This window comes from Danio rerio, chromosome 12 (genome assembly GCF_049306965.1).
Source record: "Danio rerio strain Tuebingen ecotype United States chromosome 12, GRCz12tu, whole genome shotgun sequence".
In the NCBI taxonomy this organism is placed as follows: Eukaryota; Metazoa; Chordata; class Actinopteri; order Cypriniformes; family Danionidae; genus Danio; species Danio rerio.
The window spans coordinates 18,309,949-18,325,839 of NC_133187.1; the positions used below are offsets into that span (position 1 = coordinate 18,309,949).

The 15,891-nt window shown below is 38.7% G+C and overlaps 1 protein-coding gene across 2 annotated transcripts; it reads right to left on the bottom strand.

Moving 5' to 3' along the window:
* Positions 1-3,169: 3,169 nt before the first annotated feature.
* MGC174155 (Cathepsin L1-like) lies at positions 3,170-8,679 on the bottom strand. Of its 2 annotated transcripts, none has more exons than XM_068224615.2 (8): positions 8,560-8,679; positions 5,303-5,438; positions 5,060-5,182; positions 4,584-4,736; positions 4,172-4,396; positions 3,814-3,982; positions 3,585-3,699; positions 3,170-3,499 (listed from the first exon to the last, which is right to left on the bottom strand). In XM_068224615.2, exons 2-8 carry the CDS (start codon positions 5,423-5,425, stop codon positions 3,400-3,402), a joined length of 1,008 nt encoding a protein of 335 aa, XP_068080716.1. In that variant the 5' UTR covers positions 5,426-5,438; positions 8,560-8,679; the 3' UTR covers positions 3,170-3,399.
* Between the last annotated feature and the right edge of the window lie 7,212 nt (positions 8,680-15,891).

Consider the following 15,891-nt stretch of genomic DNA (forward strand, 5'->3'; position numbering starts at 1 on the left):
CGGAGCGTTGCATCCTCTTGGGCGCGTGCACGCGGCGCCTCTCTAACAGACATCTGTAGAGCTGCGGGCTGGGCGACACCCAACACATTTGCAAGGTTTTACAATCTGCGAGTGGAGCCGGTTTCCTCAAGGGTATTAGGTAACCCTTTGGTGATTGAGGAGACAACTCGGTAGGGTGTTGAAACACGCTTGCTGCGCCATTCTCCCTAACACGGAGGTACGTGCGCCTTTTTTATCTGTCAGTAAAGTTCCCCGTCAGGTGAGCCCTGCAGATTCCTCCGTGGCCCCCAGCACTGACTCAGCGGAGGAGTCACTTGCTGGCCCACTACGTTGTAGGTCTGCCCGCTGGTCAGCCCGCGTTTTGGGTATAGGTGCCTGCTATGCGTGATCCCCACTAGGCGATCCCATAGGCTTATTCCGCCACGGTTAAGTCCCCCCCCTGGGCGGACCCGTGTCTTCCCTCTCCGCTAACCACTCTTTGCTATGCGTACTCCCCCTTTTTAGGGCTAGTCCATAGGTAAATTCTGCCATCTATCCCCCCCTTGGGTAACGGATGGCCTCCGCAGCGTCCTCCCTATCGGGATTGCACGCTTCCCAACGTACTGTCGTATTTCCTAGAATTATCTAGATGCTCACGACTTCCCAAAAAATATATCTAAATCCGTAAAACTTCTGTTGAAGTAGGATAAATTAGGGCCAGGGACACGTTGGAGGACCGCGCCCCCCATGATGTGGGTGCGTCACGCTTGCTTGACTATCTCCTCATCGGGGGTGTTGGTAAGGTGCAGTCATTATGGCGCTTTCCATATTCTCCCATTCATGGCACTGAAGTTCCCCAACCGAAGGGGAACGTTCGAGGTTACAGAAGTAACCCTTCGTTCCCCGAGGAGGGGAACGGAAGTGCCATATTCCGTCGCCATAATGACTGTCCCTTAGCTGTTTGAAAGTCTCTTCAGCTTAAAAGGATGGCGTCTGCTGGCTTCAGGTGTGCTTATATGCTGAGATGATTGCAGATGTCGCACACCTGCGCAAGCTTACGCTGCCAATTAATTTCATTCATTGGCCCGTTCAATACTCTCCGGATAAGCGGCTTCTGATACGAATCCTCCCATTCATGGCACTTCCGTTCCCCTCCTCGGGGAACGAAGGGTTACTTCTGTAACCTCGAACGTTCTCCACCAACTGACTTATGTGAACAGACAGTCCTGGCCACCATACGGCCTGATGGGCTCTGACTCGGCATTTGACAATACTCTGGTGACCATCGTGTATGTTATGGAGGACCTCCTGCCTTATGCAATGAGGAATTACTATTTTTTGGCCCCAGAGGTGTAGCTCTCCAGCAATAGTAAGATTTTCTCTTTCCCAACTCAGGTTGAAGATCATGTTTTATCAGCCACTCAGTCTCACAGTATTGGATGAGTTTTCCACAAATAGGATCAGCTTTCTGATTCTTAATTATAGTAGTCAACCGTGTCTCTGTAGCTGGGAGGGCCTGAATCACTGCATCCACAAACACCTTTACTTCCTCCTCTTCCTGTTTCTCCTCCTGCTTAAATGTATGTTTTACTGCGGCTCTTGATAATGTGTCAGCAGTTATGAGCTGTTTACCCGGCACATGCACAATGTCAAATGTGACATCGTTCCCTCTCTCTGTCAGTCCAGTTGGCTTTTCTGTTTCGCTGCATCTTCAGGACTGCTGAATTTCTGTTATAGTTTGTGACTTTATTCTGGCTGTTGTTTTGCTTTTCTTTTTTTTTGTCTGAGGATCACGAAAGGGACACCCTCTGCTGGGAATATGTTCTGCCAGCACTGTTTACAGTTGAAGACTGCCAAAAGACTTTTTGCTCTGTTTTTTTTTCCCTCCTCCTGGCTGGATTTTGGTCTTCCTCAAGAAAATAACTTATTTTCTATCTAACTTATTAGAATTTTAATCAGTTGTATCTCGCATGTTTTTTCCAGACTTTATGATCCAAAATAAAACTGTTAAATTATGACCCTGAGCTTGTCTTGGCATTTTCATAAAGCTTGGCATTTGCTTAATCGTAATGATTTAGGGAAAATTATTTTAAATAACATTGTTTTCTCTTGAACTTTAAGTCCAGTCACTTTATTGATGGTGTTTGATCAAAATAAAATAGGAAAAGTCTGTAAAATAACAGTATTTCTTTGTAAAACACTTATTGTGTAACTGTATTGAACATATTTTATCATAATAATTTAGGAAAAGTCTGTAAAATAACTAAATAAATAATAAATAAATAATAACAATGAATAAATAAACTAAATAAATAATTTCTTTGTAAAAAAAAAAACAAAAAAATTAGTGTAACTTGAACAGATTTGGTTATAATGATCGAGGAAAAGTCTGTAAAATAAAGTGTTTTTCTGTAAACATTATTATGAGTTATATTGTGCACTTTATTTCAACAAAGAAATTTTACCGTAATTTTATGTTTTTTGTTTGGCAGCCGTAGCTGCCAGTCATTAGACCTTTTTTTACGATTTTTATTTATTTATTTTTTTTACAGAGCAAGTAATTACAATTTATTACTTTAATTTTACGTAATTTTAAATATACTTTAAAAAACAGGAAAACAAATACTGTAAATAATATGGCAATTTTATTGTATAAAACAAATTGCTGTAATTCTGTCTTTAATGATAAAGTCCCTAAAATGACAGTTAAATGTTAATTCAGAGAGATTGTCATTTTACTAAGTTTTGAATATAATTTTAAATGACAAAAATTTACTGTAAAAAATTTAGAGATATTTTTTGTAAAATTAGGTTTTTTTTTGTTTTTTTTTTTTTTTTACAGTGTAATGCATTTTTAACAACCAAATTCATGTTTGGTAACATTAGTTAATGCACCATAAACTATCTATAACCAATGAAAAACTGTATTTTCTTTAACTAACAAGCAAATACTTACTGTTACCATTAATGCATATCAAAACAATATTGTTAAATTCTGAGATTTATACCTTTAGATTTTTTGTGGTAATTTGATCCGGTTATACAGAATTGTATTACATAATCAGAATAGCTTAGTCTTAATCTGCTCCATTAAATTAAACACAGGTCTAATGTAAGAAACACTTTTAAAACATTTAATATTTATGGCATTTCTACATGAAGTGCAAATAAACACAGTACAGACTTGAGATTGCCATGCCAGAATATTTAATATTTATCCATTTGCAGGTCAAATAGATCCAGTACAAAATTCTTGGATAAACAAAAATATATGAAACACAAGAAAAATGGAATTTCCTAAAATACTACTATCATAGCGCTAACAGCAGAACAACTTGATAAAATAGAAGAAATAAAAACATTAAAATAGAGAAACCATAAACGTGACTTTTTCAGAATGCAGAGAAGGCTCCAGTGGCCTTACATTAGGGGATAGCTGGCCATTGTCGCAATGCCACAGTGATTGTTTTTGTCTTTTGCCATGTAGATGTAGCCTTTGTCACCCCATTTGTCAGACCAGCTAAAAAAAGTTGAAAGAAATGATAAAATATAAAAACATGCAATCAAGCTAGTACACGCAAAACTAAAGATTGTTTGCATCATACCTGTTCTTCACAATCCAGTATCTATTCCCAGCAACATCAGCACCCTGATAACCATAGCCAACCACCAAGACTGCATGATCAAGTCGACTGGTACATGCTCTCTCATAATAGATGCCTAAAGATCAGAATATTAGAAAGGAGTTAAGGCAGAGTAAGTTCAGTAATAAGTTTGTAATAATTTTAGCAAATACTGAATTAAAACTAGAGTTGAGGGATATCAGGCACCTACCAGACTGATAGAACTGTAGGGATTGATGTGATGCGTCAATAGCAACAGATACAGGACCCACAGCAGCAACAGCATTCATCAGAGCAAGCTCATTACCTCTGGGGATGTCCACGAATCCGGTGATTTTAGCTACATTAAAACGGGGGTCATACCGGCATGGCAGATCATCCTGCAAGCACAAAGTTAAAATAAGAAAAAAGTGGTACATTGAAGTCTTAAAATACTTAATGACCTTCATTTAAAGAGATTAAAAAACTAAAATGACATTTGTCCACAATCTGCAAATACAGCAGTTTAATCCCATGTCTTCAAAAGAAAATGTTTCATTGCTCAGAAACCGTCACAATATGATTCTTACCCTTGCAAGATAAGGGTATGACTGCTCAGAATCCAGCCCCTTGTTTTCTTTAACATACTGGAAGGCCTGGTCCATGATGCCTCCATTACACCCTTGATTGCCCTGTGGTCTGGAACAGTCCACCAAGTTTTGCTCACTCATAGAAATCAGCTTTCCAGTTTTACGGAAGAGCTGACCTTCCAAGGCACCCGTTGAACTAAAAGACCAGCAAGATCCACATTGTTTCTAAAACCACAAAACAGAAGAGTCACCAAACAGTAAAGCTACAAATACACATACTGACATTTAATAGCCATTTATATGTTAAACTGGGTTTACCAGATCAACTGTAAATAGATCAATTGTAATAGATGCAACTATAGGTCCTAATTTAGCATAAAACATTTGCAGTTTTCAGTTACTTTTAACTCACCTGGTCTTTGACAGGAGTAACATAGCCCCTCTGTCTCCAGTCAACCTGTTGTGGGGCTGCAAAAAAGCTGGGTTCCATGAACAACGGGCCCTGTGACGTCCGGTTGGGGTCATGCTTATAACCATTCATTGCCTGTCTGAACTCCTCATTTGTCTATTAAAGAAATTGTAGTGAAATGTTAATAAAACAGTCTTACAAATAGTACTTTAAAAGGTATCGATAGCACCTCAAATTGAGAGTTAAAGTGATTTTGCAGAAAATTCATTAAAGCACACAGGGCTTAAATCTCTAATCTAGGATGTTGTTGACTGTAATTGAATCATTTAATAAACACATCAACTTTCTGATCTGGTTTCACACTTATGAATCTTGCATTTTGATAGTTTTTTTTTCTCTCTTTGACCATTTGGATTGTATAAAGCAATATAGATAGAGAAATAAATGACTGTAATTGACTGTAATACTAAACTGCTCACCATGTCACCAAATTGATTCATTCCCATTTTAAAGGTGTGATTTCCATAGGAATACTCAAAGTTGTGTTGCTCAATTTTTCTCAAGTTCTCCTCCCAAATCATTCTCCTCCCGACCTCTACGTCCTGGAGTAGAAAGTAGATACTGTAGCAGCTATTGCAAAGCACCAGTTCAACATAAACACATGCACTGTATCATTCATTCATGTTAAGCTGATACATGGCTACAGACTACAGTCTTCCCACCTCATGATAGCTTTTTCCATGCTGGCTCTTCCAGGAGTTCCAGTGGTCGTCTAACTGGATGTCTATAGATGAAGCAGCAAACACTGCACTTATGCACAGCGTGACGAGCAAAGCAAACATCATCCTGCCAGGAGGACTAACAGAAAAAAACAATAACAGTAAAAAAAAATTTACCTTAAAGCAAATGTAAAGAAAATTTATAAACATTAACAAAACACTTTAAACAGGCAACAGCACAAGCAGTTCACTTTACTGTGAGTTGAGGTAAATGTCATATTAATATAATACAAGCAATGTCTCCTATGAAGGAAAGAAAAAAATAAAGATTTACACTTACCTTTCACAAGCAAACCTTACTGACTGCAATTGCTTACAATTGAGTGTGTTTTATAGCCTGTCCGAACATAGAGACGGTCTCTCATTGGCTGACGTTGATGATGAAACTAGTCACTTTACAGCCAATCAGGTGCAGCAAGAACTTTATCTTGTCATGTGATCCAGCATCACAAGTATTCATCAATAGACTATGGTGATTCTTTATATTATTAGTGGACTGTAACAAGATTAAGGCAATCAGAAATGTTTTGTTATTACCACAGTTTATAAAAATTGTAAAAAAAAACATTTACAATACACTAGTGGAAAGATTACTAGAATACGGTGCACTTGATTGGGGGATGTAGAGATTGTTTAAGGTTTGTTTTAATCATTGTTTGTGTTTGTCACATAAGGGTGTGTTTGACCAATCCCTCATGCTTAGACAGAAAATAATCCAAGAGAAAACACAGAGTCCATTTAGAAAACTAAGCATTAGTTTAGCAAAATTTAGAAAACTAAGCATTTTAAAATAGCATCAGGGGCTAATTACTTTCATTCTAATTACTAAATATATTTAATAATTTAGACTGACTGAAATTAGCAGACACAATACTTCCAGTTTTATAGTATATATATATATATATATATATATATATATATATATATATATATATATATATATATATATACATATCCTTTTCTGGCTGCAGGAGAGAGAACATCATTGCACATTTAAGAATGTGTATGTTTGCCCTACAGTTATAATTGTTTAATTACCGTTTGATCTGTTATTAATCTTTTTTAAACATAAACCAGTAAATAAATAAAAGTAGCAAGCTGGTTACTCACTCAATAAACATTTTAAAGCAAAACCAGACATAAACACAAAATAATTAGATGTTATTATACTTTCAGGCTAATAAAATGAGTGTTAAAGGCCAGGTTATAGTTGGTGTTAAGGTACAGAACTTTCCTAAGTCCACTTAAAATTTATAAACTTGAATTTTAGATTATTTTACCTGAGCAGTTTAACATCCTCATGAACTTTTTTAGCATTGCATAATCTTTTCTGACATTAAAGTTAATTTTTAAGTGTTATCATCATATCAAATAAAGAAAACAGCTCAGTTGCCTGTAAGCGTTTACTGCATATTTAAATGTGTTTTAAAACAAGTGTTTTCCCACCACTGTTAGAATGCATATGCATTTCTGTTGCAGTTTAAGAATGTTTCAATTAAGATATTTAAGTTAAATTAGATGGTGCATCAACATAAAAGTTTTTTTTTCTGAAATGCTAAACTATCCTCTCGGCCTATTGATTCAGTACAGGACTACCGACACCCAAATCTCGAAGGACACACAGTACACACACAGTGAATCCCAAGAGACTCATCACACCCTCCATCACCCAACACAAATGCTGTTCGAGAAATGCGGAGGTTTTCTTTAAATTTGGTTTGCAGTATCAAATTCCATTAAAACAACTGTTTCCCACCAGTCCTTACTTCAAACTGATCCCTCAAAGTTTGTTGTGAGAGAATTAAGGAAATGTGCCTGAATGAAAGTGAAACTGCTGAACTGCAGTTGAAGTCTAAAACCTAAAAATGAAACCCCCAAAATTACATGAAACTCTGGAGCATACTGTGATTGTTACACTCTCGGCTCTTTCCTGTTGCTCCAATCACCACTCTCCCTCACCATCCACCTCTCACCACACCCGTGAACAATCACCAGAATACTATTTACCCGCACTTGCAATCATCACACACTAGATATAATCACCTCCTTTACTCATTCACTGGCTGGAATCAAAGTTTGATGGTTCACCTCATCTTCTCTCCCTCTTCCTCTCATCTTCTTCTGTGGATATTCCTTTGATACATCACATACCTGCTTCATCTCTCTGCATCTGCTGCATAGTTCTAATAAATTCCCATAAATATAAAACCATCTTTGTCTTCCTTGTGTGACAATGACAGGATTCCCGACTGAAGAAACACTATACACATAGCTAATGGAGATTAGCACCATTCTAACCAAAAGCTGTCCACATTCCATGTGACAAACGCTACCTTCCGCTCCCATGAGCACCACTGCCATTCCTGTGGTCATCACGAGAATGCCCCCATGCTTGCCCCATGAGCTACTCAGGCAATCCGAGTTCCTGCAATGTTTTTCTCCTACAATGCTCTCTATATTGAGGCTAATGCTCACAAGTTTCCAAATGAGAGTTTGAAAGTTGCTTTCATGCTTTTCCTTTATACCTCCGACATCCGGATCCTAAGCTGCCCTTCACAGTGAAAGTTGATGCAGCTTATGCCGGAGTAGGCGCCGTACTCTCCCAGCAGTGGTCTGGTGAACCCAGCGTACTCCATCTGTGTGCGTACTATTTATGGCATTGGCGACTGCCGATGAAACTTGCCCTTGAAGAGTGGCTTGAAAGAGCTCAATTCCCCTTCATGGTCATAACGGACCATAAGAACCTTCAATATCTTTGCAATGCCAAACACATAAATGCTCGTCAAGCTCGCTGGTCCTTGTTCTTTGCCCGGTTTGACTTCAACATCACCTATCAGCCAGGTCACAAGAACATAAAAGCCAATGCCCTCTCCCGTATATATTCACCTGAACCCCCTATTGATACTTATTTGTAAGGTTACACAACCATTTTCATAGTAGTAGTTTATCTCCAGGGTCTGGTGGGCGTTCTTCCGTATCCTGTGCACCACCATCAGCCTATCTTCTGGTTACCAACCTCAGACAAACGGACAGACCGAGTGTAAAATCCAAGAGATTTCCCGTTACCTCTGTATGTACTGCCATCAGCATCAAAACACCTGGGGGCAGTATCTGCCTTGGACTGTGTATGCTCAGAATTCCCTCTGTCAAACCTCCTCCGGCCTAACACCTTTTCAATGTGTTGTATTATACAACCTTACCTGTTTCCATGGACTAGCGAAACCTCAGAGGTGCCCACAGTGGATCACTGGTTCAGAGAGAGCGAGAGGGTATGGGACTCAGCACATGTCCATCTTCTGCAGGCAGTACGGAGATACACTGACACCGCAAATCATCACCGCCTACCTAATCCACTTACCATCCTGGAGGTATGACTCTCCACCAGGAACATCCACCCAGGATTGTTTACAGTGCACTCCAAATTAACCATCACTTATCGCCTCAACCTGCCTTCTTACTACAGTTTTGCACCTACCTTTCATGTGTCCTCACTTAAACCTTACACTGATCCTGAGGAGAGTGATGAAGCCAATTATGATATGGGGATGGTTAGAAGGCCATGATGGACAGAGGCCTGTGGGAAAATTGGGCCTGGATGCCGGGGTTAAACCCCTACTCTTTTCGAAGGACATCCTGAGATTTTTAACGACTACAGAGAGTCAGGACCTTGGTTTAACGTCTCATCTGAAAGACAGCGCTCACTGAGCAGTATAGTGTACCCGTCACTATACTGGGGCATTAGAACCCACACAGACCGCAGGTTGGGCACCCCCTGCTGGCCTCACTAACACCACTTGCGGCAGCAACCTAGCTTTCCCATGTGGTCTCCCATCCAGGTACTGACCAGGCGCAGACCTGCTTGGCGTCAGTGGGCAACCATGTGAGAATTGCAGAGAGCTAGCTGCTTCAAAATCTGGTCTAGACCCAGCGGAGGATATAACTCCTATTGAGTAAGTCTCTTATTCTTACCTTCATGATTAATATGAAATATGTCTTCACAGGCTACTTATAATTTCATTGCTGTACAAAGTGTATCCTATAACAGGTATTGCGTATAATGATAAACATAAGCCTATATAATAAAATGTAATCTTTTATGAAAGAAACATAAATAGCCTGCAATTGACAATTTTGAGGGATGTAACCAAAAACAATGGTACCAACTTATTTTGTGTAGTAGTTCTCAAAAGTCTTGTGAAGAAATGTTCTCTATGTGTTTCACGGCCTGGTTTCAGTGACTTCAAAATTTTAGTTTTTCACTTACCATGCATAAACGTTTCTTTCTCAAAAACACAAACACATACATACACACAACTATGGGCACTTTCATGTCCTTTAATTATATATCCAAAAATATATAATTTTGTTAAAATTCCTCTTTCTTTGTCAACAATAAAACCTACTTTTAAAAAATTCACTAGCTTTCTATTTTTTTTTTTCATATTATTTCACCTCCTTTTGGTGTCAAAATCACTGTTTTCGCCTTGTTGCACAACCAGAGTTTTAAACTTCAATAATGAAAATACCATTTAAAAATATTATTTATCTGAAAACTATTAATGTATACTAATTAAGCAGTAGGGAAATAAGTTAAGTATTTTATAGTTAAAAATATTAGACTATTATCAATATTATTTTTTATACAAAGTATAGCTGCCGCACAGTATCATTGTCTATTCCAGCACAACACTGAAATTTCACTTTGACTTCACTTTCACTTTTTGTGAAACATTGTTTAGGTGGTTTCTATGAAAATGAATAGTGACATCTGAGCACATGTTCAATATGGAGAGAATAAAAAAAAAACACTTATTTATTCTACTTCATTTCCAAACATACTGTACCTTTAAAGGTGTTTTTAAAAACCAAACAAAATTAAGGAAAATACTAGTATAAAATCAAAGCTAATCAGGGAGACTATCTTTCATTTTTTCACAATAAACTGTAGAAATATCATTTCCACCACTGTCGTTTCCACCACACTGCTCCCTTAGGTGGAAAAGACAGCATTTGGTGGTACATTTATGGTTTCAAAACACAATTGATATGCATTGCGGAAGTACAGGGGTTGGACAATGAAAAACTGAATTGGTGGCCAATTTAGTGTTGGAGGTTTTATGGCTAAATTTGAGCAGCTGGTGGCCAGTCTTCATTCCACACTTAAGAGCAGAGTGTGAATGTTTAATTAGCAGAGTAAGAGCACAGTTTTGCTTAAAATATTGCAATGCACACAACATTTTGTCAAATGGTGACATGTCAGTTCAAAAGAGGATACATTGTTGGTGTGCGTCTCGCTAGCACATCTGTGACTAAGACAGCAAGGTTTCGCAACATATCAAGAGCTATGGTATCCAGAGAAATGTCAGCACACCACCAAGAAGAAGAATCACATTCAAAGGGAGTAACTTTGGATGCAAGAGTAAGCTGTCTGAAAAAGGTTGTCCATGTGTCCATTTTGTTTTCGATATTTCTGACACATTCATTTATAGCGGCAAAAACTCAAAAACCTCTAACTCTTCAAAAAAATCTAAAGTGTGTTTCCTACAAAAAGACAAAGCTGGTTATGTTTCACAGCTGTCTTTTTCTTTTTTTTCGCTCAACATTATGACCACTGTTCCCTTTAAGCCCTTGCAATATGCGCTTAGCCGAGAGAGCTCGCGCGGAGTGGAGCTCTCAGTAAGGCACAGTTGGAAAAGTGCTTCTTTTTTTCGTGTTTTTTTTTTTTTTTTTGCTCTGCTCATCGCGAGCTCTCCCAGCTAAGCGGATATTGTGAGGGCTTAAGTGTGTGTATGTGTGTGTGTGTTTGTTTGTTTGGTGCTGTCAATGTTTGTGTATGTGTGTGAATGAAAGACAGTGTGGTGCTGTGTGTCTGTGTGTTTATACACACAGCTTGTTATAGCCTCCCCCCAAAATATAACACTGTGTATGGAAAGCATCGTCAATGCACCGTGATATCGAATTTAATCGAATCAATGGCATGATAATCATAACCGAACTGAACCGTGAGACCAGTATAGGTTCACACCTCTAATTAAACCACAGTTGCCCAACTTACTGCAGAATTAAATGTGCAGCTCAACTCCAAACACATGGCCGACTGCTATAGCTAAACCTTTGCCTATGCCAAACGCCTGTTTCAATGGTGCAGCAGCCAAAATCTTGGGCTGTGGACAATGTGAAACATGTATTATTCTCTGATGAGTCCATCTGGGGGAATGAACTCCAGCAGCATAACGTGGTGACACAAACACTATTCTATGTAAAGAATGGCTCAAAATCTCACTGGAAACTGTATCTGTCTTTCCCTAGTTAAACTGATGATAAATTGTCTGCAAAAGGAGGTCCGACACCATTCTAATGAATTATTCATTCATTCATTCATTCAGTCATTTTCTTTTCGGCTTAGTCCCTTTATTCATGAGGGTTCACCACAGCAGAATAAACCACCAATTTATCCAGCATATGTCTTACGCAGTGGACACCCTTCCGACTGCAACCCATACACTCTCATTCACACACATACACTACGGGAGATTTATCTTACCCAAATAACCTTTACTGCATGTGTTTGGGCTGTGGGGGAAAACGGAGCACCCGGAGGAAACCCACACCTACACGGGGAGAATATGCAAACTTCATGCAGAAACTGCAATTGACCCAGTCAAGCTCGAACCAGTGACCTTCTTGCTGTCAGCCGCACTATCCACTCACCACCACGCTGCCCCACTAATGAATTATTGTACTCTATAACCAGGCCTTTCAGTTTTATTGTCCAGTCCCTGTAGGTGTGTAATACTTTTTATTTTAAAATTAATTCATATAATATTTAAATAATAATCGTTTTTTCAGAGTATACACTGTTTCTAATAAGCTCTAAACCAAATTAATATAACAATGTTAAATATTAACACTTTCTCTTATCTATGTTTGTCCTCTTGCAGATCTTAAAGCTAGACAAATTGTTTAAACTTATGAGGCTATGTTACGTTACTCTTGAACAAGTTCTTTTTACTCAACTTCACAAGGCTAAAAGTGCCTGTAGTTAAAGAATTGCCCATACATACATCCTGCTTAGGTCTTGTAGCCCAGCATGTGCTGTTTACAGTGTTATCACACTTTAAACATTTATATGTTTTTAACATACTGACAACAACATAAAAGTCAGTGCATTTTAAAACTTCTCCAGGGCCCCAAAACACTCTTTGATCCCTGGGGGTTAATGACTCTTGGTTTGTTTTGTGCTTGAGCACATGGCTTTGTCTTAGGGCCTACTCACACTATGCGCTATCCGAACCGTGCCCAGGCCCGTTTCCTGGATCGTTTGAGAAGTGTGCGTGCGCTGAATCAGGCTCAGGCACGGTTCACTTGGCCGGCCCTGGCCCGGTTGGAAGAGGTGGGCCTGAGCGCGGTTCACTTGGGCTTTGGCGCGGTACGTTTGTAGTGTGAGTGCAAAACGCGCCAAAGCCCGAAACTGAAAGCGAGACGTGACTTTAAGGGACTGTTACATATGGATTTATTAATCATTCTTACTGTTCAGTGAGCGCAAACTGCAGTAGTTTATTAAAGACAAAAAAATCCTCACTGCACGACAGCTGCACACCTTCAACAGATCTCCTCATTCCTCCAGCACGAGGGCTTTATGATTGTTTATAAGCGCCAAAAGTGGCGGATCTGTTTGGCGAAATATCTGACTGCGTGTCACCGCATCTCTAAGGACTGTTTGGCGAAATATCTGACTGCATGTCACTGCATATCAAACGACTGAAACGATATAACTAGAGAAATCTCCACTGTGCTGAGCGAGAGCGCTTCTCACTGAACAGCGCAGCATCGATGACGTAAGCGTGCCCAGGACTGATTGTGGTGTGAGTGCGGGCCGTCGGGGGAGACGGGAGGGGGGGCAAGCATGCTTTGGCCCGGTTTGAAAAAACTGTACCTAGTGTGAGTACGGTCTTAGTTTGCATTGACCATGTGCTCCTCTTATCGTGCCTCATTGTGTCTAGCTATCACACCCTCTTGTTTAGGTTGTCGAAAGCCACAGTCACACTACACTTTTTGTCCCATAGACTTCCATTCATACACATGCAAACGCAGCAGACCTGAAGCGCAACCTCTTACAACAAGTTTTGCAGTTCGCTGCATTGCAAAGGTCATGCTTTGTGAACTCTGGCCTGTGAAATTGCAACACGTGACTACATTTGACCAATCAAAAATCAAAACATGACCTCTCTGTACAGAAATTTTAGATATGGAGCAATCGCTTGCTTTTTTTTAATGTCTAATCATATTGTTTATCATATCACACCCCTTTTCATAGCACCGTACGACAGAATTTTGCAAGAACAAACTCTAGAGTGACAATATTTTCAAACCAGTTGTTTGAGCATAGTTGGTGTTTTTGTAAGATAATTCAGAATGAGATATTAAATGTTTTTTTAAACTATTCAAATTAACATTTATAATTCTTATGATTCAGGCATATACTACTAGTTAATTTGTATCAACTTCATACAGTTTTGTAACCTAATCTAAAGTAAGGACTATTTATGCTTTATAAATCCCTTACAAATGGCAATTAAAGGCTCAGGTAAATTCTAAACAGAAAAACAAATCATAAATGAAATTATTCATTTCTATTCGTTTGAGGATACACAAATGAAACTGTATCAAATAAAAAAATAATTCTTGCAACCTTATCTAAAATACACTTACTGTACCATGTAAACATTGCATCCTATTACATTGTTAAATTATTATATTGTTGCTGTTTTATCGAATTTTTTGTTGCATTTTGACACTTCAGTATTCAGCAATGTTTAAACTTAAAAGAAATTTTCCTTTTTTAATAAGATTGCAAAGATTATTGTTCATTTGATACCAAGCCTTAGTTTGTCATTTATAAAGGATTTATAAAGCATGAATAGTCCTCACTTTAGATTGGGTCACAAAACTACATGAGGTTGAATTAATAAAACATGTATTAATATACATAGTAACCATTAATATATGCCTGAATAATAAGATATATAGACGTTGATTGGAATAGTTTATTAATCATCACTCATTCTGATTGATCTTAAAAACCTCCAGCTACTCTTAAATACAAATGGTTTGTAAATAATGCAATATTGAATTTTGTAATAAAAAATCAACCAGTCACAAATTATGAAAGTACAATTATTAAGCACATCATAAATGTGCTTATAAGTCAATAATACAGCATTTGTAGCTTCAGTTATAAACTGCTTACTAATACTAATTAATGTAGAGGTAATGCTTAACTAATAATGAATTCACTAGATGCTAATGCTTAATAAATGATTCATAGTGTGCAAAGTGTTACAGATTTCCCTTTATCACACCAACAACAGGCGCTACGTCATAATCGCGTTCCTACAAGAGCAAACACTTAATTGGTTAATGTAGAGGTATGGATTTGTAGCAGTCATCTGTTTCATTTTATTTTTGAATTATAGCTGTTATGTTTGCGTTGATTAGTCATTGTTTCGTATTAGTGTTGCAATAAGTTCAGTTTAGTTCTAATGTGTTGATGCCCATCATCATTTTAACCTGTATGTCCTGGCGAGTGACACTTGGGGGGGGGGGGGGGGGGGATTGGTGAGCCATGCGTGAGCCGCAGCAGGTTTCACGCATTAATGAAGAAGCCACACTGCCAGCACTGAAACACATACTATTGCATCTCATTGTGTGTGTGTTTGTTTGTTTGGGTTTATTGCAGGTAAGATGTATGATGTGGCATCAAATGTTATGTTTAGTATGTGTTTAGCTGTGTAAATAATGTGTTGGAGAATCGTTTATCTATGTTTATATGTATAGAATAACCGCATGCAGGGGCGGACTGGCCATCTGGCAGACCGGGCAGTTTCCTGCTGGGCCGACGTACTTTTTGGGCCGGGCTGATCATCCTCTTATGATCTGATCGGCCCACAAAAGGCTTAGCAGCCTATCTTTTTTTCTGCCTTATTAATTGATGCTGCTGTGATCTGTGACTCTCTGAAAGTAAGATACTTTTTTTCCCGGACAGACAGACCGGGCCGGTCCATGTGACACCATCTTGATTCGTGCCACAGCTGCAGTGTGCACAACTATAAATGAGGATGCATCAATCACACAACAGGAGTCCCGGTTTGTGGACTTTAAATCAGGTATATTTTGTACAGTAACTTGCCTATAATTTGTCACATAAAACAATAATAATTGTCACACACAGTCACATAAGACATAATACCTTGTCACATAAGACTCTCTGGACCTATCCTTGTCTCTTACAGGATGGATATGAGTTTCAGTGTTACCCGTGTCAAGGGTTGTGTCTCTGGGTTCAGTGAGTTCTTGATGTTGCATTGGGTGCATTGCCCGCACATGAGTGCGGTTTCTCCTTAGCAGTCCGTCATCAGTGTGTATGATGTAGGACCTTGGTGTTACCGCTGGACTCATGACTGTCCATTAAGATTGTTCTCTTGGCAGCCACACGTGTTCTCCAGGTTTTATTATTGGCAAAGGACGTACTC